General features: G+C 53.9%; 1 protein-coding gene across 4 annotated transcripts in view; it reads left to right on the plus strand.

The window, feature by feature from the left end:
• The window catches only part of TENT4B (terminal nucleotidyltransferase 4B), a 52461-nt gene that overhangs the window by 18255 nt on the left and 11576 nt on the right, over positions 1–22630 (plus strand). For all 4 annotated transcript variants that reach the window (XM_066350000.1, XM_066350002.1, XM_066350001.1 and 1 more), the window contains 4 exons: positions 15809–15932; positions 17423–17469; positions 19831–19951; positions 21955–22062. In XM_066350000.1, coding sequence (XP_066206097.1) covers positions 15809–15932; positions 17423–17469; positions 19831–19951; positions 21955–22062 — 400 coding nt within the window. The remainder of the gene's footprint in view (positions 1–15808; positions 15933–17422; positions 17470–19830; positions 19952–21954; positions 22063–22630) is intronic.

The raw sequence follows: 22630 nt of genomic DNA on the forward strand, positions 1-22630 counted from the left end.
AGTGCGTGTGACCTTGTGTGGACACTGAAAGCTCATCCTGTGAAACCAGCAGAGCCCGGAGGGAGCTGAGACCGGCAGGCGCACCTTCCACCTCTGGTGACGTGGGAGACGGGCTCGGGACTCTAGGGTTAGAGTGTTTTTGCATTAAAAGCTCTGAATGCCTTAGATAAGTGGTGGCCTTTTGATTCATAGGTCCCTTTGGGGTCCTCTGTCCACAAGTATTTTCATATTTCAAAAGGGGCAACAGTTTTGCTTGTTACCTTGCTCCTCATGCTGAACTGTCAGCTGTGTTGTTTTGGGTTCGTGTAAGTCATTGATTGCCTGCAAGTACAGTCTTCTGTTTTCACTGACTTACAGATCAGCCCGTCCCTTTTATTTTGCTTTGTGGTGGCATACAGTGATCAGCTGGTGGACGTCTGGGTTGTTTCTGCCTTTTGGCTCTTGTGAATAAGGCTATGAGTAAATATTGGTGTAGAAGTATCTGAATTTCTGCTTTCAGCTCCTTTGAGTTTATGCCTCGGACTGGAATTGCTGGATAGTGTGGTCCAGTACTGTGTGTAACTCTCTGAGTAGCTACCACTGTTTCCCAATGCAGCCAAATAATTCTACACCCCCCTCGGCGGTGCAGGAGGCAGCTGGGTTTTCTGTGTCCTCATCAACACTTATTTTCTGGTGTTTAAAATTTTAATTCCATTTTTTCAGGGTTTTCTGTTTTTCTTTTTTAATAATAGCCATCCTGATGGGTTGAAGTAGTATCTTATAGTTTCGATTTGCATCAGTCATCTCTGATGACTAATGACGTTGAACATCTTTTTCCTGAGCTTATTGGTCATTTGTTTATCTCCTTTGAGAAATGTCCATTCAAATTATTTGCCCGTTTTGTTGTTGTTGGCGGTGGTGTTAAGTTGTAGGGGTTCCTCAGATATTTTGGATATTAATCTTTTATCAGATAAATGATTTGCAAATATTTTCTCCCATTCTATTGGTTTTCTTTTTACTTAATCGATAGTGCCCTTTGGTACACAAAAGCTTTCCGTTTTGATGAAGGGCAAATTACCTTGTTGCCTGTGCTTTTGGTATCATGTCTGAGGAATCATTGCCGAATCCACTGTCATGACTCGCCAGCATTTCCTTTCGAGAAGTTTCTGGTTCAGTTCATGTGTCCAGTCCTCTGATCAGTTGTGTCACTAGCCTGCCTGTGGGCTGAGGTCAGGGTCCAGCGGGTCTCTTCTGCGTACGGATGTCCCGTTTCCCCAGCGCCATTGCTACAAGGCCGCCTTCTCCATGGGCACCCCAGCTGAAGTTACTTCTATTACAACGGAAGAGTGCACACAAGTATATACATTTCTTATGCTTAAAAGATTATAAAGACAAAACAGATTAACAAATTAAATATAGATAAAACAACAGAGCCAGTAGAATTAATTTTATGGGACAGATGATTTACTCCAGTCAAATTGCTTCTCAGTGTGAGGGCGGGGTGCCTGCCGTGGGGTCGCGATGGCATTCCGAACACCTTTCTTGCTTTGTCATGTTCTCCCTCTGGTCCTCCCCACTCCTCTGCGCTGAGAACCACAGAGCTCTGCCTCAGTGCCACTTGACCGGCACGTGGCACGTGTACGTGACACACCGGCCAGGCTCACTCTGCTCTGGACTGTTAGCGCGGACCAGTCACGCAGCCTGACAGTGCGCCCCGCAGTGCCCGCAGGCAGGGGGCGGCGTCTGCACAGTCCAGAGCAGACTTGTGGGAATGTTTTCAGAGTCACGCGAAGGGGAAACACAGCTCTCATAGAGCGTGTGGACTTGGAGATGTGTCTACAGGCTTAGTTCTCAGAGTTTGACAAGCATTACCTTCCTTCCTAGGCTGCTTATAAACATGATTGTTTTCCCTCCAGTTTAAACAGTTAGGAAAGAGATGCTGACATTCGGGTTTGGCAGGAGGGGCTTAAAGCCTTCTCCCTCCCTCTTTCTGTGGCAGCCGGTTCTTGGGCAGCCGTGCTGTCTGCCTCTGTGCCCTCCGCTCTCGTAGGGGCACGGACTCTGGCTTTTCTTACTGGCGATTTTTAATGTTTACGTCGTACCGCTCTCTCCCTCGACTACCACGAAACTAAGAGCTTGTATTCCTAATGTTAGATCATGAGGTATGTGTTTAGACATCATTTTACTGCCAAAAATCTGTCAAGTGGCTTTTACTACATTCGTTTCCTTTTTCTAGTTAGCATGACCCTCGAATGCTGTCTTATCCCCATTAAATTCTCAACGGAGTTGCTCCTGTTAAAAGCGGGGGCTGCCAATTTATTTTGAAGATATTGGGAGTGAGTTCTGGTGAGCTGAAGCCGTGGGTATTCCTTGGATTAGAAATGCCTTTGGCATGCGTTTCTACTCGAAGATGCCTTTGTCCTGTTGCTTGTATGAGGAGGGAGCCTCACCTCTTCAGACAGGTCTGGGGTCGAATGGTGAAGACCTGTGCGGGGTCCCAGGGACGTCTCCTGTTGGGAGCCCCCTTCCGCGCGCTCTGCATGTCTCATAGTGTGACCTCCTCTCCGGAGCACCGGAAGTCACCCTCTTCTACCCTAACCTGGTTCCGGGAGGTGAGAAAATGTTTCCTTTCAAAGTCGTGTCCAGGGCAGCACACGGAACACATTGGGTAAGCTGGTGGACGTGATCTATGCAGTTGCTCCTGGATGTGTTAGGGAGCCCACCTGAAGAGCAGGGGTCAGCAGACCTTTCCTGGGAAGACAGGAAGTGTGTTTAGCTTTGCTGGTTTCACGAGCTCTGTCCCAGCTACTCAGCTCTGCTCTGAGCAGTGCAGGACAGCGCCACGGACAGTGTGGGAATGAGTGGGCATGGCGACATTCCAGTGAAATTGTGTGTGACTCACACCTGTCCCAGAATATCCTCCTTTCTCTAGGTTCAACCATTTACAAGTGTAGAAACAGCCTGACCACATGGTGGCACAGTGGATAGAGCGTCGGACTGGGATGCGGAGGACCCAGGTTCGAGACCCCGAGGTCGCCAGCTTGAGCGCAGGCTCATCTGGTTTGAGCAAAGCTCACCAGCTTGGACCCAAGGTCGCTGGCTTGAGCAAGGGGTTACTCGGTCTGCTGTAGCCCCCCGGTCAAGGCACATATGAGAAATTAATCAATGAAAAACTAAAGTGCCACAGCGAAAAATTGATGATTCTCATCTCTCTCCCTTCCTGTCTGTCCCTATCTGTCCCTCTCTCTGACTCTCTGTCAAAAAAAAAAAAAAAATGTAAGAACATTCTCACCTGTGGGCTGTCCAGAAATAGGAAGGGGCTAGGTTCGGCCAGTGGGTGTGGCTTGCTGACCTCTGTTGCAGAGGAGTCGATGGCTACGAGAGGGCTGTGGAACCCCAGCGATACTTGGGCTGCTTGTGAGCACACTTGGGTGTTAGCCTTTCGGTCCAGGTGAAGGGTTGGGGATGAAGAGAGACAGGCTGCTGGGGGGAGGAGTGGACTGAGAGTCCCAGAAGGTCCTGGAGTCTCAGGTGGGATGTGCATCTATCTGATGGGACAGCGAAGGCACCGTTGGACCACCGTCCGGCACAGAGCTGGGCACATCTCTGCCTTCCACGGTGTGTGTGGGAATGTCACTAGTGTCTGGAAAGGGTAAGCGACTTAGGGAAGTGACTGGCCAGACCCTCTCATCGCCCTCGTGGACGTGTGAGCTCACGAAGAGGCGAGGCAGCCGAGCCCGAGGGTCAGGATGGACTTTGAGGTAGCCCAGCTGTCAGGCGGGGGCCGGGGCCCCCCAGGGCTGCTGATGGGCGCTCACGCCCGCTTTACTGATGTGGGCACTAATGCCGAGGGTGGCTGGTACCCTTGGAAAGCTCGCTCAGCTGGAGAAGTCTGAGCTGGGATTTGATCCTGATGGTAGGCGTGTTCAGATGAGATCTGTTTTTCATGTTTGGTTTTGCTGTTAATTTTCTGTGATCTGAGGAAAGTCACTTGAGTCCCCATTAAAAATACAATCTTTTAGTTGTTAGAAGTGAACTTCTCCTCGTCAGCCTCATGGAATTACTGTGGATGGTTTGAGTCGGGGACTGGCGAAGAGCTCTCTGGAAATGTACCGCAGAGCAGGGAGATGCTGGTCCGGGCCAGGCCCCTGCTCCGCAGAGCAGGGAGATGCTGGTCCGGGCCAGGCCCTGCTCCGCAGAGCAGGGAGATGCTGGTCCGGGCCAGGCCCCTGCTCCGGTCGCCTGCAGTGTGGCCCTCCTGGCCCGGCTCCCGGCTGGGAACGTGTGTCTTGGCAGACACCTGTAAGTTTCCGGAGCTTCCTTCCCTTGATCACCTGTGTTACGTGGAGCAGAGGCAGGTGCAGGGGAACGGGACAGGGTCAGAATGTCAGTGAGAGCCAGCGGACAGTGCGGTGCCAGGCTGGCTCTCAGTGCCCAGGCGACGCTGGACCGCCAAGCTGGGGGTGCCAGTGCACAGCAGGAGCCCAGTGGGGGAGGAGGGGAGGCTCTGCGGCGTGTCTGGTGTCATGGGACAGCACATTCTTTTCTGTATTTTTCTGAAGTGAGAAGCAGGGAGGCAGAGAGACAGACTCCCACATGTGCCCGACCGGGATCCACCCGGCATGCTCACCAGGGGGTGATATTCTGTCCATCTGGGGTGTTGCTTCACTGCAACCGGAGCCATTCTAGTGCCTGAGGTGGAGGCCATGGAGCTATCCTCAGCGCCTGGGCCAACTTTGTTCTAATGGAGCCTTGGCCGCGGGAGGGGAAGAGAGAGACAGAGAGGAAGGAGAGGGGGAGGGGTGGAGAAGCAGATGGGTGCTTCTCCTGTGTGCCCTGGCCAGGAATCAAACCTGGGACTTCCACACGCCGGGCCGACGCTCTACCACTGAGCCAACCGGCCAGGGCCTGTACTGCCCATTCTTACTGTTACTAAAGGTTAGCATGGAGAGGAAAGTGTGGCAATACTTAGGTTTCATTTTCTGTTAGTGAGGGTGACGCACTGTTTTATTGATCATTAAAGGACCTCTTTAAAGTTATCAAAGTGTCTACAGTCTCTCCCAAAATATAGATATGTATAAAAGAATATATATAGTTTTTTAATTTGGTAGGCTGTCTAGTAGAGCTCTCATTTTGTCCTTCGGTGTTCAGAACTCTCCGCTGTTTTCAGGGATTGAGGGTAAGTGCGGGGGTGGTCCGTAGACGGGGGCTGAGTCAGCATCCTCACTGAACACAGCCGGCCCAGAACGGTCACTCCGGGAACTCCCTGAGCTAGTCACCAAGTCAGGCCTCACTCTGGGGTGGGGGAGCCCCTGGGGAAGAGCTCAGTGTGTCGGCCCCAGAGGTGGCTGCCCACAGCCGATGCAGGTTTTCCGGAAGGTGGTGGGAGCTGGGACATACGTATTTCAGTGGATGTGCTTGGAGAGACCCGACAGGGGGCTGAAACAGGACTGTGTCCAGGTGGTTTTTATCATCAGTGTTTTAAATGGTTTGCATGTCTAGAAAATCTGTCTTTCTGTGTGATCTGGTTTGCCTGCTCAATGAAGGTGTCAGACATTGTTTCTGTTTTGTTTTGTTTGCTATTTATTTATTTTTGCTTTTATTTTTATTTTTTAATTAACTGCTGGCAGATTGATGAATTCAGTCAGTAAATCGAATGATTGCCAAGTCCCGAAACACCTCTCTGCATAGCCAGGATTTGATAAAATGCTTTCATATGATGAAGCTTTCGATCCACCATGTTGACTTAGTGTGAAGGTTAGAGTGGCTCCCCACATGAAACTCTCTTTTGAGAGAAGAGAGTAAACAGGCAAGAATAGCCAAGAACTTGTGGAAACCAGAGATGAGTTTGGGAGAGGATTGGTTTTGTGTTATCAACCGTTCATACATTTATACAAGAATTTGAAGGGTAATTCAAGCCCTAGAGTAGGCAGAAACAGCAGCAGATCTGAAAAGAGAGCCTTAGATCGACCCCGCTTTGCCTAAGAGTTTAATGGTGTAAATCAGGAATTCTCTCAAGTACAGGAGTAAGAAAGTGGCTCCTCTTGGTTTAAGCAGAAACTAAGTGAAGGGTTTTATTTTGTCAGGTAGGTGGGTGCCCGTGGGGATAGTTGCCCAGGGACTCCAGCGGAGGCACGAGGCTCAGACGCCCTGCCTCCTGCTGGCTGTTCCTCTCTCTCAGGGCTGGCCCTGTTCTCTCCTATTGCCATGGGCTTCCCTTTGGCAGCTGGAGGGAAAGGGGGTGTGGCTGTTGATACTTCCAAGCTTCTGTTTTTGCAGCTCAAGGTCAAAGAAGAAAGTGACCTTCCTAAGTGTCAGTACACAGAGTCCTAAGGAAGGACACCACATGGGCTCTCGGGGTCCTGTGCCCATCCCCGAGTCATGACTGTGGATGACACACTGACGGGGTCCCCCATGGCTGCTCCTGTGCAGAACTCCAGCTGGCTCTTCCGGACAGCCTCACCACAATCACACAGGACAGTAAGTAGGGACAGGAGTTGCTCCACAAAGGAAGGGGGTCGAGAGGTAGAATTGCTGGGAGAGGGGTCAGGCCACTGCTGACTGGAGCTCCTTTTCCTGTCAATAAAGGGTGCCCGCCCCTGCTTACCTGTTTGAAAAAAAAAAGTTACGAATAAGTGATAGTTAAATTTTAAAAAAAAGTAGAAAATAATAGATTTTTTTAAATCGACTTTTTCTTTAGCAGTTTTGAGATTCATAGCAAAACTGAATGGGAGGTACAGAGATTTGATCCCCTACCCTACCAGGGTACGTTGATTAGAACCAGTGAATCCACTTCGACACGTCATTGTCACCCAGGGTCCGTAGTTTCCATGAGCACTCTCTCTTGGTGATGGACATTTTGTGGATGTGGCTGGATGTATAATGACACAGACCTACTGTTTGCAGAATAGTTTCACTGCCCTAGAAATCCTCTGTGCTCCCCTGTCCACCCCCACTCTCCTCAGCCTTCTCCAGAATGTTAGAATTGTACAGTATATGTAGCCTTTATGATCGGCTTCTTTTTCATTTAGTAATGAGCATTTAAAGCTCCTCCGTGTCTCTTTCATGGCTTGGATAGCTTGAACCCTTAGCACTGAATAATATCCGTTGTCTGGATACATCATTCACCTATCCCGAAGGACATCGTGGTTGCTTCCAAGGTTTGGCCATGATGAATAAAGCTGCCCTACACATCTGCAGGCTTCTGTGTGGACGTACGTTTTCAGCTCATTCGGCTAAACAGCAAGGGGCGTGAATCCTGGATTGTCGGGTACGAGTGTGTTTAGTTCTGTGAGAAACCGCCGGGCCACCCTCCAGTGTGGCGTGACCACGTTGCACACCCACCTGTGCTGGGGGCGGGTTCCCGCGGCTCCACGTCCTCGCGGCATCTGGTGTGGTCAGTGCTCAGGGTTCTGGCCATTGTGGTCATGTTGTCTCATTTTAATTTAACTCCCTGGTGGCATGTGATGTCAGGTATCTTTTTACATATGCCTGTTTGGGGGGTGTGTGTGTGTGTGTATGTTTGAGGTGTCTGTTTAGATCTTTTGCCCATTTGTTTAAATTGGGTTATTTTCTTGTTGAATTTTAAGAGTTTCTTTATATCTTGTATACCAGTCCTTTTTCAGATTGTGTGTTTTGCAGATATTTCTCCCGGTCTGTGGCTTGTCTTCTTGTTCTCTTAGTAGAGAACTTGCTCATCGTAGGGTAGAAAAACCTTTGAAACACGTAGGAGAGGGAGGCTTGGAAGCAGAGGCTGCAGACGGGCGGCCTGATGACTGGGTCAGAACCGGATGCCTGTTCAGGTTTGCCTGGACTGTTCTATCTTGTTTCATCTATCTTCTGAAAAGTATCTCAGAATTTTAAAGTAAAAACTATAGCTACAAGTCTGAATTTCTGGCTCCTCCCGAGAGATGGGAAGCGTTGGCGGTTCTGGGCTCACGGTCCCGGTCCGGTGGAGTAGCTGCTGGCCGGCAGGGAGCAGCAGGCTCTGCTTTAGGTGGGCGTGGCGTTCCAGGTGACCGCCTTCTCCGCCACGCCCCCGTGCACCCCGCACGGCAGGTGCCGCCTTCTCCGCCACGCCCCCGTGCACCCCGCACGGCAGGTGCCGCCTTCTCCGCCACGCCCCCGTGCACCCCGCAGGGCAGGTGCCGCCTTCTCCGCCACGCCCCCATGCACCCCGCAGGGCAGGTGCCGCCTTCTCCGCCACGCCCCCGTGCACCCCGCAGGGCAGGTGCCGCCTTCTCCGCCACGCCCCCGTGCACCCCGCTCGGCAGGTGCCGCCTTCTCCGCCACGCCCCCGTGCACCCCGCAGGGCAGGTGCCGCCTTCTCCGCCACGCCCCCGTGCACCCCGCACGGCAGGTGCCGCCTTCTCCGCCACGCCCCCGTGCACCCCGCAGGGCAGGTGCCGCCTTCTCCGCCACGCCCCCGTGCACCCCGCAGGGCAGGTGCCGCCTTCTCCGCCACGCCCCCGTGCACCCCGCTCGGCAGGTGCCGCCTTCTCCGCCACGCCCCCGTGCACCCCGCAGGGCAGGTGCCGCCTTCTCCGCCACGCCCCCCGTGCACCCCGCACGGCAGGTGACCGCCTTCTCCGCCACGCCCCCGTGCACCCCGCACGGCAGGTGCCGCCTTCTCCGCCACGCCCCCGTGCACCCCGCAGGGCAGGTGACCGCCTTCTCCGCCACGCCCCCGTGCACCCCGCACGGCAGGTGCCGCCTTCTCCGCCACGCCCCCGTGCACCCCGCACGGCAGGTGCCGTGTCAGCAGTATGCTCACTTACCTAGCTGTCTGTCCTTTCTGGTTCACTGAAAAAAACTTTCTGAAACGGAGACGGACAGGAAACAGTATTGGTCTCGATGGCAGACGGTTAATAGTCATAATATATATAGAATGAGAATGAAACAATAAGATCAGACACAACCTAAAAAATAAGAATAAACATTTTTTTAAAATTAATTCCCAGTAGGCGATAAGCTTCATGATGGCAAGGGCCTTGTCTGTCTTGTTCGATGTAGTATCTTAGAACTTGGCTCATGGCGTCCTACTGTAGGCATTTAGCAAATATTTGCTAATTAATGATAGCAGGTGTTGATTGAGGGTTTACCATGTGCTAAGTAGAAGTAAACCCTTTCCCAACAGAAACCCACCAAGAGAGGTGCTCGCGCCCTGGCTGGTTGGCTCAGTGGTAGAACGTTGGCCCCGCGTGTGGAAGTCCTGGGTTCAATTCCTGGCCAGGGCACACAGGAGAAGCGCCCATCTGCTTCTCCACCCCTCCTCCTCTCCTTCCTCTCTGTCTCTCTCTTCCCCTCCAGCAGCCAAGGCTCCATTGGAGCAAAGTTGGCCCGGGTGCTGAGGATGGCTCCATGGCCTTCGCCTCAGGTGCTAGAATGGCTCCTTCCACAACAGATCAATGCCCCAGATGGACAGAGCATCGCCCTCTGGTGGGCATGCTGGGTGGATCCCAGTCGGGCGCATGTGGGACTCTGTCTGTCTGACTCCCCACTTCTCACTTCAGAAAAAAACAAAGAGGTACTCGCTTCATGTCCCCGTGGGAAACGGGCTTGCAGAGTCACCGGGCTGTGCATCCCGGGAAGTGGGGGGGCGGAGGTTTGGTCCCAGCCCCGCCCCGCCCCTCACACCGCCGTGTTCATTTCATCCAGTGGCTTGTTGAAACGAACGGAAAAAGATAGAATACAAATGTCCAGTGAACAGGGAGAAAATTCCTAATCTTACTAGGAAGAGAAGGATAAACACAAGCACCCCTCCGGTGTGGGGGTTGGGGAAGGCCTGCATGCTTCTCTGCAGGAGGCAGGATGAGCGCCCCTCTGGTGGGGGGCATTTGGGGGAACATTCTTCAGAAGCACTAGCTATCCTGTCACTTTTCACCGATGAATTCGGTGAATTCGGTGAGGGATGAATTCATTCTAAGAGGAAAATGACCGTTCGTTGCTCATTGATTTATATGCAAAGAGCATTGTCAAGTCAATGAAGTCGTGAAAAACCTGAATGCTCAAGAGTAAGGGGTTGGTCGGATAAATTATGGTGTGATTCGTATTCCAGAATAACGTACAGTCATTAAAAATTTATTTTTATGGTATCCGACGACGTGCATGGAGGCCATGATGTAGCCGCTGTGTTTCCCGCTGAGACGGCCTGTGGGGGGCAGCAGTTTGCAGCTGGTGTAGCACGAGTGCGAGTGCGTGCAGCTGGCCCCGCGTGGCCTGGCTGCTCCTGCCGCTCACAGGGTGGAGCTGCAGGGGATTTATGGGTTTTTTTATTTTTATTATTTCCCTGTGTGCTTTTCCAAACAGCTGTAAATTTCCGTATGTCTACCAGAGTTTAGGACCTCGTAAAGTCAAGTAGGCTCGTTTACATACGTTGTGTTTTTGGCGTGTGTATAAGTGAATTAATTCTCAGTCGCTTTGTCTCTGTACTTCTCACTTTGGCTTTAAAAAATTCCATAGACCATACCAGCACTTCTCCGGAAGATCTCAACAGCACAGGGCAAAAAATACACAGTATATTACGAAAGCTCTTCTCCGGTTGGCTTTGTTCCCAGTTCTGCCATCCAAGGTGATCATTAGTAGTTAGTGCAAAGATGTTAAACGTATGTCAGGAGTTTATCTTACTTGGTGTAAATAATTTATTAAGTGCATCATCACCTGTACTATGTTCAGGATATCTGGACTTTCAGGCATAGGGGTCCTTGAAAGAGAGGCGCCCTGTCCTGTGTTGGTTCGGTGCCCCTTTTACCAATACTTGAACGCAGGGCAAGACATCCAAGTGCCTGGGTATTTATAGAGCAGTGTCTGTTCCTAAACACCAGCCTCTCCACTCAGGATAACTAGATGAACGAATCAATGCAGTAACAAATATAATTTTGGTGTCAGAACTGTAAGGGTTAATTTAAGCACATCCACATTTCATTGTTATAGTCAAGAATACAACATACTTCTGTGTGTTATAGTCAAGAATACAACATACTTCTGTGAATGGGCTATTCTTACTGGCATTTGGACCTCGTTAGACAAGGAAAGATTTAGCCTCGTTTGTTTTTTCACTCAGCAAATATTTGAGGACCTCCCACTTGGGGAATAAGTTTAACTAAGCTTTTATTTCAAGATACTTGGTCTTAGTCAGGGGATATGATCAATTATTCTTTGAGCTTCCCAACTGTTTCCAAATTTGGTTAGATCTGCTCCAAGTGGTTGGGGTAGGGGGGAGTTCTGAATTTTTCTCGGAAGGGCAGAGAATTAATGACTGGGATTAGATTAACTAAACTTTTGTTTGAAGATACTTGGTCTTAGGGAGACCAGTTCCTTTCCTCTTCTCTCTCTTCCTTCCCCTTATCACTGCTTAGAAGGGGCGGCCGGGTTGGGGGTGTTGGAAGATGCCCAGGGGAAGGAGTCAGGCAGTTCTAGTCTCCCTTCATAGAAGCAAAGGGGAAAGGGACAGGAAATCAAATGAAAACCATCCCCTGGAACACTGGCCAGTAAGACCGGGTCCAGAAAAGGAGAGCAAGCCCCGGGCCTTTGAAGGGAGTGCCCTGAGTTCGGGGAGAGCGGGCCCAGGCACCTCTGAAAAGAAGCGAGACACGGGAACTGCACCCTGTCAGACATCTCTGCGCCCCTCCTCCCAGGTCCTACCCCAGGAGGGTGACACAGTGTGGCGTTCTCCAGCGTGGGTAACAGTTGTAAATGCCCATGGAGCTCGCAGAAGTCAGATGTGTAGACTCCTCTTCCTTTTCAGGAACTTGATGCTGTCGTCCACATTTTCTCCCCCGTGTCTTTTCAGTCCTTGGATACAGTGAAAATTTGGGGTGTGAGTGTCTTTTCCTTTGTTGCTTTGCTGTTCTTTATCAGTGCACAGCACAGAAAGTTAGGCCTGTTGTGCAGACACTAGGGAGCTCCATTCTGGAACAGTCTCGAAACCGTGGCTTTGACAGATCCCCTTGTGCATGTGTCTGTTGTGTCACAGTCGTGTGAGGTGTGTGGTTGTTGTCTCACAGCCGTGTGGCTGTTGCGTCACAGCCGTGTGTCTGAGCCGTGTGGCTGTTGTCTCACAGCCGTGTGGCTATTGTGTCACAGCCGTGTGTGTGAGCCGTGTGGCTGTTGTCTCACAGCCGTGTGGCTGTTGTGTCACAGCCGTGTGTGTGAGCCGTGTTGCTGTTGTGTCACAGCCGTGTGTCTGAGCCGTGTGGCTGTTGTCTCACACCCGTGTGTGTGAGCCGTGTGGCTGTTGTGTCACAGCCGTGTGTCTGAGCCGTGTGGCTGTTGTGTCACAGCCGTGTGTGTGAGCCGTGTGGCTGTTGTCTCACAGCCGTGTGGCTGTTGCGTCACAGCCGTGTGTCTGAGCCGTGTGGCTGTTGCGTCACAGCCGTGTGTCTGAGCCATGTGGCTGTTGTCTCACAGCTGTGTGGCTGTTGTCTCACAGCCGTGTGTCTGAGCCGTGTGGCTGTTGTCTCACAGCCGTGTGGCTGTTGCGTCACAGCCGTGTGTCTGAGCCGTGTGGCTGTTGTCTCACAGCCGTGTGTCTGAGCCGTGTGGCTGTTGCGTCACAGCCGTGTGTGTGAGCTGTGTGGCTGTTGCGTCACAGCCGTGTGTGTGAGCCGTGTGGCTGTTGTGTCACAGCCGTGTGTGTGTGAGCCGTGTGGCTGTTGTGTCACAGCCGTGTGTCTGAGTGTGGCAGACATGCTTCTGAGAAGCTATGTCACCATCCTTGGCGCTAAAGGATTGTCCTTTATGCCCATGCAGACATGAGTGTGAGTGGATATCCACCTGGGAGCTGAGGGTCCCTTCCTAAGGAAGAGCTGCTCTGTGCTGTGCCCTGGGTCTGGGGACACGGGGCCGAGCCCAGGAGGGGTGAGTCTGCATGGACAGGCTCATAAGGAGGAAATAGGCTGTGATGGACCGCTAGGCAGGAGGCAGGACAGGACTGGAGTGGACAGGAGTGCTGGGGAGGCCGGACTTGTCTCGGGCAGGTGACATTTGAGCTCTGAAGGCTGCGTAAGAAGGTGTTCCAGCATAGGGCCTGCCGGGGCGAGGCAGGGTTCTTGAAAGGACACGGCATGCCGGGCACTCCTCCTGTGTGTGCCGGGGGGGGGGCGCCAGGCTGTGCTCCGATAAGGCATTTGAAGGGACACGGGTTGGTTGAGGAAGGGACCCTGGCAGGCCTGGAGACCACTTCAGAGGCCCTAAGGCAGTACAGGTCTGACTTGGAAATAGGCTTTGGAGGATGGGTGGGAGGGACAGGACTGGGAGACCTGTTGGCTCCAGAGCACGAGGAAGGGTGAACCGGGAAGGTGCTGGTCTCCATCTGGGGAGACGGGAACTCGGGCAGGGAAATACTCGGAGAAGAGTTGGTTTTGGGGAAGACGTGGAATTTTGTTTGGATTTATTGAGTTTGAGGTCAAATCTGGGTAGCGCTGTCTAGCTGTCAGTTGGTACTACAAGAGCGTGTGTGCGTGTGTGTGTGTGTGTGCAGTTTCTTTGTAAAAATCAAATTCCGGGGCCTCCTGAAGATGTCACTCAGACTGCAACAGGCTCGCCCCAGGGCTAGTGCTGGTACCCACTTGTCTCCGTGCCTGTGTGCATTTGAAAAAAATCGGGCCACACAAAAGGTAATCCCTGCACCTCAGACCTCGGTCCCGCTCCCCAGAGGAAGCCACTGCCAGCAGTCTAATGCACTCTTCCAGAAATCTGTCTGGCACGGGCACAGACATCCAGTCTGCACGGCCCTGGGGGGGGTGAGTCAGAGAGGAGCAGACACTCTGCACACTGAGTTGGGCGTGCGGTAACCTTCCAAGCATCGTGTGGCGGGTTTGGGGTCCTTCTGTGTCCCCAGGGGTCCATGCCGCGTGCAGGCTTGTGGAGTCGCCTGGGCTCTCTGGCTACTGCTGGCTTATTTTCCTTGTTGTAGAGGTCTTATAAAAATATACAATGTTAGTTAACATGGATACATTTTTAAAAGGTAGCCAATATAAAATGTATCTTTCAAAGCAACCCATCCCACTCCCCATTCACTTACCAGATTTGATCACCAGAACCTGTGGCATAGAGACCCCACTCAGTGGGGGATAGTACATGCACACGCACACAGACACACTTTTCATGTGGGAAATATAAAGACGGTGACAAATGGCCTGTAATCTCTCCAGGCAGGTAGTCAGCCCTGTTGGAAAAGCAGACACACACACACACACACACACACACACACACACTGGTAGTTTAAAAAGTTATAATAGGGCACAGTGACTGAATAAAGCGTGAAGTCCCCCAGCTGTCCTGCGTGCTTGTCCCCGAGGTGATCACAGTTTTAACAGTGTCCTTCCAGAACACATGTCAGTGCACGGAGAAGTGTGTGTTTGTGCGTGTGTGTGTGTGTGTAATGCACACAAAAGGGATACTTTGAACACATTGTGCTTTTGTCTTTGCAACTTAACAAATCTTGGCTCTTTCTCTCTTCCCGTGACTCCCTGTTTCTTTGTGACGGGTTCTCGCTGTCATTTTAGGGGGAGGGTCAGCAACTGCTCCCGACCCCTCTGCTGGCTCCCATTGGGGGACATGGAGGGCCGTCCTCCCTGACTAAATTCTTCAGCATTCCAGATAATGCTGTACTGATGCCCTCGTTCCCTTGTGAACTGTTCCTGCAGGGTGAAAAGCAGGGGACTTTTGGGGACAGCTGTCCTGAGGAGTGATGGGTAGGACACGCCCCTCGCGTTTCCAGCTATGCTGGACTGAGACGTGTGAGACCGTCCGCCTTGGGCTCACCTCCAGTGCCCTGGAGCGGCTCTCTGTATCCTTGGCATCCAGCATCAGGCCAGCGGTGGCCGTCCGTGGCACACTGTCTGCGTCCTCCTCCCGAGCTAGCTAGCTCTCCACACGCCCCGCTGGGAAGGCCTGCGCCACCTCTTCTTCCGTCCTGTGACTGTCATGGCCGCGGTCCGCTCGCAGTCAGCCTGGCCAGTTTCTCTTCCTCTCCTCCACCGACTGCAGCCCTCAGCTGCCCACCCCTTTCCCTGCAGCTCATGCTCTGGGCGGGGCCTCGTGTCTGTGTGTGCTTTCTGGGCCCATTCCTTTCCTGCGCCCCCCGCCCCGGTCTCCTGGACCTTGACCCAGCTCTCCCCAGGAGCAGTAACGGAGGAGCTGTCCCCTCTGCGTCCGGCTGGCCCTCTGCTGGGCCGCCATCTGGGCAGTGCCCGATGAGCCTTCTCAGAGTGCCACCTGTCTGAATGAAGCCCGACCTGCCCAGCCCCTCTCAGAACAGTGGATACAGGCTTCCCTGTTTCCATGGGGAAAGCCCTGGCTTCCTGGCTTGTCCCTCAAGTGACTGGTGTCACCAGGTGCCCCCTGGTCCCTGGAAGCAGCTCTGTGGAGCCTCGTGTGCCGGCAGCTCTTCTCGGGCCTTTGCTGGCGCTCACTGGTGACCCTTGCGTGCGCCCGTAAGCAGAGGTGAAGGCGCGGAGGAGGGGAGGGTTAGCCCCACGCCCGGGGAGCTGGCCTGCTTCACCCACATTCTGGGCCTCTGCGTCTGTGTCCCCGCCAGTGAGCGTTCCGCCCGGTGATGACAGATGCTGGCCGAGCTGTTCGCGCTCCATTGGGGCTTCTTGGACTTTCTTACTTTATTGAATTATTTTGGCAGTTTTGATTAAGTTGCACACGTTCCCATTTTAGCCTGGCATGAGTCCGTGGCACTAAAATAAAGGTAGACATCTATGGCTGCAAAGTCATCAGCTGAGTTACAAGACTTAGACGAGATGATTGAAGGTGGTGATTTCTCATGAGCTTGGCTATGTCCGTATTAACTTGTCTGCCTCCCCCCGCTCCCCCCCAGCCTGCACGAGGAAATCAGTGATTTCTATGAGTACATGTCTCCGAGGCCGGAGGAGGAGAAGATGCGGATGGAGGTGGTGAACAGGATCGAGAGTGTGATCAAGGAGCTGTGGCCCAGCGCCGACGTGAGTACCCCTCCTTCCGCCGTGCGCTCGGCTGCGGGCCGCGTCGCATCCCAGTCCCCACGGGCAGCCGTCCAGCGTCTGCAGAGCTACGGTCTAATGAGATGTTGAAGGCCCGCGATTTTCTTCGGCCTTTGGAATTGGGCTTTCGAGTTATTTGCATTGAATCACGATTTCCTTGAAACCATGGCTCGGCAGGGTTGACGGGCGGCGGGGGAAGGCAGGCTGGGCGTCGCCAGCATGAAGGAGGCGCTTCCCTGTGGCCTCTGTCGTCAGAGGCGCAGGCACTGCGCTGTTCCACCCGCCCGGTAGACGCGGTCGTCGCCTGCAGCGGAACGGGGACGGCGGGCAGGAGCGGCACGGGCTCCTGTCACCTGAGGTTCCTTTGCTGAGGCGGATGTGGGGTCTGCTCTGCCCCACCCCCAAAAAGGGCCGCCATCTGCTGCTGCTGAGCGTCCTGCCCAAGACGGCGTCTGCGTTCACCTGCAGTTCCTGTTCCCTCGCGGAGTCAGAGCTGCGCTCTGCAGGGCTCTTGTACGGTTCTGCCTGCTGAGAGCCCGCCACGGTGTGTTGTAGCTTTCCTGTAGACCTGGCCCGGAGCGGCGGAGCCAGGGAGGCCGTTCTTGTGGTGGTTCAGCCGGGAAGAAAAGGCTCTGCAGAGGAGGCCCTGTGGGTCGAGGGGGAAGGGAGGGCACTGAGGCTTCTGTGAGCAGTACTACGTGCCCTAGCTCTTCCCGTGGAGCTGGGCCAGGGCTCTCAGCTGGGGGGACTGCCCCGGAGGCATTTGGCGTGATAGGAGACCATTGTCATCGTCATCACCACTGGTGAGGTGCCCCGGGCAGACAAGGGGTACAGGCCAAGGGCGTTGCTAAGCACCCTGCCCTGCCCAGGATGCTCTGCCCCAGGTGTCAGCAGAGCCGAGGTCCGGGGAGCCCCATCCACGTCTCCTTCTCCCGGAGACGCAGCTCTTCCGTGTTTGTCTGGCAGACGAGGGGCCCGTACTGAGTGGGTGCCCGGTTCATCTCTCCCCGGGGCATGCTTTCTCATCCTTCCTGTCATTGCAAACACTCAGTGCACATCCCCGCCCGAGTCCCCTCACTCTCCGCGTGGGCGAGGACGTGTCCGGTGCTGTGCCACTGCATGACGCGGCCGTGACAGTGCCTGGCGTCCTCTGTGGAGATGGCCTGCGGGCGGAGTGGTCTGACCCTCAATCGGTAATCTGTGAGGCGACTCCCGCCTACAGGGCACACATGAAGGGTTTGGGAGTATAAGGGGGCATCAGTGACCTGAATTTTACTTTTGAAAGTTGTCTGTTGTAGCCTGTGTGTTTGATATTTGAACCTAGTATGATATATTTCACTGTATTCCGAATGCCTGTCTGCTTGGTGGTCGGAAAAGTGCTCGTGCAGTACTCACAAGTGCCAGTAGGGGGTAGCAGAAACCGTCATTTCTCCCCGGCATAACAAGTAATGTCCTAATTGTTTCTATTTCAGGTCCAGATATTTGGGAGTTTCAAAACTGGCCTGTATTTACCCACTAGGTTAGTATATTACGCTTTCAAGTGGTTGTGCATTCATTTTGGCTGTTGATGGTGTAAGCACAGAAACAAAAGAGTGTTTTATTTGAATCACCTTGAGCTAGCTATCACTTCAGACATCTTACCAACCAAATGATGCAGATGGCATCTGTACCATCTCAGATGGGTAGATAAGGGGAGGTGGAGCAGTGTGGTCAGGTACTCGTTTTAGCAGCGGGCCGACCACCCACAGAGACGGCCCAGCCCCAGCCCTCAGCCCGCTACGCACATGCTCGTGGAGGATTTGGGAGGAGCACCTGCCGCCCCACAGCGCGGTGTGTGCGCGCATGCTCGTGGAGGATTTGGGAGGAGCACCTGCCCGCCCCACAGCGTGGTGTGTGCGCACATGCTCATGGAGGATTTGGGAGGAGCACCTGCCCGCCCCACAGCGTGGTGTGTGCGCACATGCTCGTGGAGGATTTGGGAGGAGCTCCTGCCGCCCCACAGTGCGGTGTTTACGCGCATGCTCGTGGAGGATTTGGGTGGAGCATCTGCCGCCCCACAGCGCGGTGTTTACGCGCATGCTCGTGGAGGATTTGGGAGGAGCTCCTGCCGCCCCACAGTGCGGTGTTTACGCGCATGCTCGTGGAGGATTTGGGAGGAGCACCTGCCGCCCCACAGTGCGGTGTTTAGCGCATGCTCATGGAGGATTTGGGAGGAGCACCTGCCCCGCCCCACAGCGCGGTGTGTACGCGCATGCTCGTGGAGGATTTGGGTGGAGCATCTGCCGCCCCACAGCGCGGTGTGTACGCGCATGCTCGTGGAGGATTTGGGAGGAGCACCTGCCGCCCCACAGCGCGGTGTGTACGCGCATGCTCGTGGAGGATTTAGGAGGAGCACCTGCCGCCCCACAGTGCGGTGTTTAGCGCATGCTCATGGAGGATTTGGGAGGAGCACCTGCCCCGCCCCACAGCGCGGTGTGTACGCGCATGCTCGTGGAGGATTTGGGTGGAGCATCTGCCGCCCCACAGCGCGGTGTTTACGCGCATGCTCGTGGAGGATTTGGGAGGAGCTCCTGCCGCCCCACAGTGCGGTGTTTACGCGCATGCTCGTGGAGGATTTGGGAGGAGCACCTGCCGCCCCACAGTGCGGTGTTTAGCGCATGCTCATGGAGGATTTGGGAGGAGCACCTGCCCCGCCCCACAGCGCGGTGTGTACGCGCATGCTCGTGGAGGATTTGGGAGGAGCACCTACCGCCCCACAGCGCGGTGTGTACGCGCATGCCAGGTCTCTCGCAGTGTTTGTTAAGAAGTCTCACTGTCACCCTCTGTCAGCATCCTGATGCAGAAATTCAGGGCGCAGGTTCTTGTCTGAGGAAGGACACAGACCTCTCAGGCCCGTTTGGCTCAGTGTCTCAACCAGGGCCGTCTTACTTGGCCCCCGGCCTGGGAAGGGGCCCCAAGGGATGAATGAGTACTTGTTCGAGAATTGAGACGCCGTGGTCTTCAGGAAGGAAACCCCTTCTATCCTGGCTCAGTTTGTCTTTGTGGTGGAAAGACCACTTAACATGAGGCTCACCCTCTTGACAGACTCTGGAGTGTGTGGCATGGGATGGTTATAGGTACTCGTTCCGTTGTTGGATTTGAACCCGATTTGACCTTCTCGACCCAAACTTGCCACATGCTGAAGCAGATGGACCCTGGTGACTTCCATCTTCCCCTTGCTGGCCAAGGCCGAGAAGAAGCCATAAACCATCCAGCTTTGAGTTCATTAATATCTTTCCCTTATTTAGGTTCTGAGCTTCAGCAAAAATTCTGAGTCACTCTTTCTAAAAAATTTAATTAAGTTTTATGACTCGCTGGTACATTGACATAATTCACATTTGAAAAGGCACAGAAATAGTCCCTGGGGAAGGCTGTCCCTCGGAGGGGCCGCCGCACAGCCTGGCACGTCCTTCCCGGCGCTCCCCACGGCTGAGCTGAAGTGTGTGTGGGCGTGTTTTCTTCCTTCTCTACACAAGCAGCAGTGTCTCGCTTTTTTATGCTTACTAACCTAAGTGACAGTTCATCTCAGCCACATAGACGGTGTTAAGTTTTTAGTCCCAGAATCCTTTTTGAACAAGAAACGTTAACTGGTATTCTTTGAGGTTATTCTTTTGCAATCACCCTGTTTGTGTGAAGTGACTGAGAGGAGGTGGTTGATACCGTCACCAGCCTGCCCTCCCCTCTGACAGCCAGCACCAGCACGCTCCGTCTCCACGGGCAGGGTGGGGCGGGTTCTCAGGCACCAGTGTGCAGTCGGCAAGCTCGAGTCTGCGTTAAAATGAGTACATTCTCTCGCTGCCTCAAACAGCCTTCGGGCCTGTGTTCTGTGTTCTGTGTCCAGTGACATCGACCTTGTGGTGTTCGGGAAGTGGGAGAACCTCCCCCTCTGGACCCTGGAAGAAGCTCTTCGGAAACATAAAGTGGCCGATGAGGATTCGGTGAAAGTCCTGGACAAGGCGACTGTGAGTCCTTCCCCCCCCTCCGGGCCTGGCTCCCCTGCATGAGCAGGCAGGGCATTGGAGCTTAGTTCTGGCGAGCGCAGCGGGCTTGCCGCCTCTGCTTGCCATTCTCAGTGAGCGCAGGGCTCCGTCTGTGACGCAGGCGAGCTCGTCCTGGTTCTACATTTAAAAAAAAAAAACGCCCAGTGTTATCGTACACGGTATGTAGAGACTTTTTTTCATATAAAGAAGCAGCAGTGGAAATACAGTATCTATCAGACAGCCCGTAGAGCCACAGCAGGTGCCACTCTTGTGCCCTGCCTTAGCCTGTGTCCCTGACACATGGGCATGGTTGACATGTTGTAAATCAAGCCATATGTTAAACAAATCAGGAATGGCCACTGAAGAGTTCTCGTGGGAGTGCAGAATATGTTTAATTTAGAAGTTTGGGCCCTGGCCGGTTGGCTCAGCGGTAGAGCGTCGGCCTAGCGTGCGGAGGACCCGGGTTCGATTCCCGGCCAGGGCACACAGGAGAAGCGCCCATTTGCTTCTCCACCCCTCCGCCGCGCCTTCCTCTCTGTCTCTCTCTTCCCCTCCCGCAGCCAAGGCTCCATTGGAGCAAAGATGGCCCGGGCGCTGGGGATGGCTCTGTGGCCTCTGCCTCAGGCGCTAGAGTGGCTCTGGTCGCAACATGGCGACGCCCAGGATGGGCAGAGCATCGCCCCCTGGTGGGCAGAGCGTCGCCCCTGGTGGGCGTGCCGGGTGGATCCTGGTCGGGCGCATGCGGGAGTCTGTCTGACTGTCTCTCCCTGTTTCCAGCTTCAGAAAAATGAAAAGAAAAAAAAAAAAAAAAAAAAGTTTGAGTTTTTGCATATTCTCTTTTCTCAGAGCAAAGCAACTTGCATTGTTTCTTTCTTTTTTTTTTTTTTTGTATTTTTCTGAAGTTGGAAATGGGAGGCAGTCAGACAGACTCCTGCATGTGCCCGACCGGGATCCACCCAGTATGCCCACCAGGGGACGATGCTCTACCCATCTGGGGTGTCGCTCTTGTTGCAACCAGAGCCATTCTAGCGCCGGAGGCAGAGGCCATGGAGCCATCCTCAGCGCCCGGGCCAGCTTTGCTCCAATGGAGCCTCGGCTGCGAGAGGGGAAGAGAGAGACAGAGAGGAAGGAGAGGGGGAGGGGTGGAGAAGCAGATGAGTGCTTCTCCTGTGTGCCCTGGCCGGGAATCGAACCCGGGACTCCCACACACCAGGCCGATGCTCTACCACTGAGCCAACCGGCCAGGGTCCCATTGTTTCTTATAAACCTTCTTGATTGGGAAGCCCAGGTCTGCACGGGGACTGGGCTGAGCGTTCTCACACGTGGTGCCCCTTGAGCTCTCCCGGTCTTTTAGAGAATTCCCAACAGCTTGTATAAATCATTCTGTCATCTTCTGTTTGGGAATAAGTCTTGCATTTTGTCTCATCTTGCTAGGCTGTGTTTGGGGCTCTTGGCAAAACTGAGCCATGATGCCCACGGGTTGTGTATGTGACTTAGAATCTAGTGGGGTTTTTTTTTTAATTATTTTTATTTATTTATTCATTTTAGAGATGAGAGAGAGAGAGAGAAGGGGGAAGAGCAGGAAGCATCAACTCTCATATGTGCCTTGACCAGGCAAGCTCAGGGTTTTGAGCCAGCGACCTCAGTGTTCCAGGTCGATGCTTGATCCACTGTGCCACCACCAGTCAGGCTTCTAGCGGTTTTTTTACTAGAAACCGTGTAGTGATGTCACATTGAGTAGGAAACTTTGCCAAAGTGTATTATCTCAAGAAAGGTTTCTGCCACCTGATCTCAAAATTCTCAGCCAATAGAAACAACACAGTGAAGTTTCTAGAAGGCAGGTTAGCTATGGTCCGCAGTATTAGAACACTCAGTGTTTTGTGTCCTGTGAGGAGGTCAGGACTCAGGTCGGGCCACCTTCTGTCCCCTGATTTTGTCATTCGGTTTGGTTCAAGTGTTTTCATTTTACCTTTCTTCCCTTCTAGGTCCCTATTATTAAATTAACAGACTCTTTTACGGAAGTGAAAGTTGACATCAGCTTTAATGTGCAGAACGGTGTGCGAGCAGCAGACCTCATCAAAGACTTCACCAAGGTCAGAGCATGGACCGGGCGTCCTCGGAGCCGCTGTTCGACGTGTTGTGGGGCGCGGCCCCGGGAGGCTTTGCTGAGCCGAGTTCGCGTGCGCACGGCTGACCAGGCTGCTTTTCTGTGCCCAGGTTCCGCGGTCCTCGGCTCTGCTTGTAACAGTAACACATAGTGTGAACTCAAGTTAGAGCTCTGGGCAGACAGCTGGCGGAGGACAGCTGTGCTGGGGAGACGCTGTGCTGGGGGACAGCTCTGCTGGGGGGACGCTGTGCTGGGGGACGCCGTGCTGGGGGGACAGCTGTGCTGGGGGGCGCTGTGCTGGGGGACGCTCTGCTGGGGGGACAGCTGTGCTGGGGGGACAGCTGTGCTGGGGGGCGCTGTGCTGGGGGGGGTGCTCTGCTGGGGGGACGCTGTGCTGGGGTGACAGCTCTGCTGGGGGGCGCTGTGCTGGGGGGGTGCTCTGCTGGGGGGCGCTGTGCTGGGGGGACAGCTGTGCTGGGGGGACAGCTCTGCTGGGGGGCGCTGTGCTGGGGGGGTGCTCTGCTGGGGGGACGCTCTGCTGGGGGGCGCTGTGC

The sequence above is a fragment of the Saccopteryx leptura genome, chromosome 9 (genome assembly GCF_036850995.1).
Source record: "Saccopteryx leptura isolate mSacLep1 chromosome 9, mSacLep1_pri_phased_curated, whole genome shotgun sequence".
Classification (NCBI taxonomy): Eukaryota; Metazoa; Chordata; class Mammalia; order Chiroptera; family Emballonuridae; genus Saccopteryx; species Saccopteryx leptura.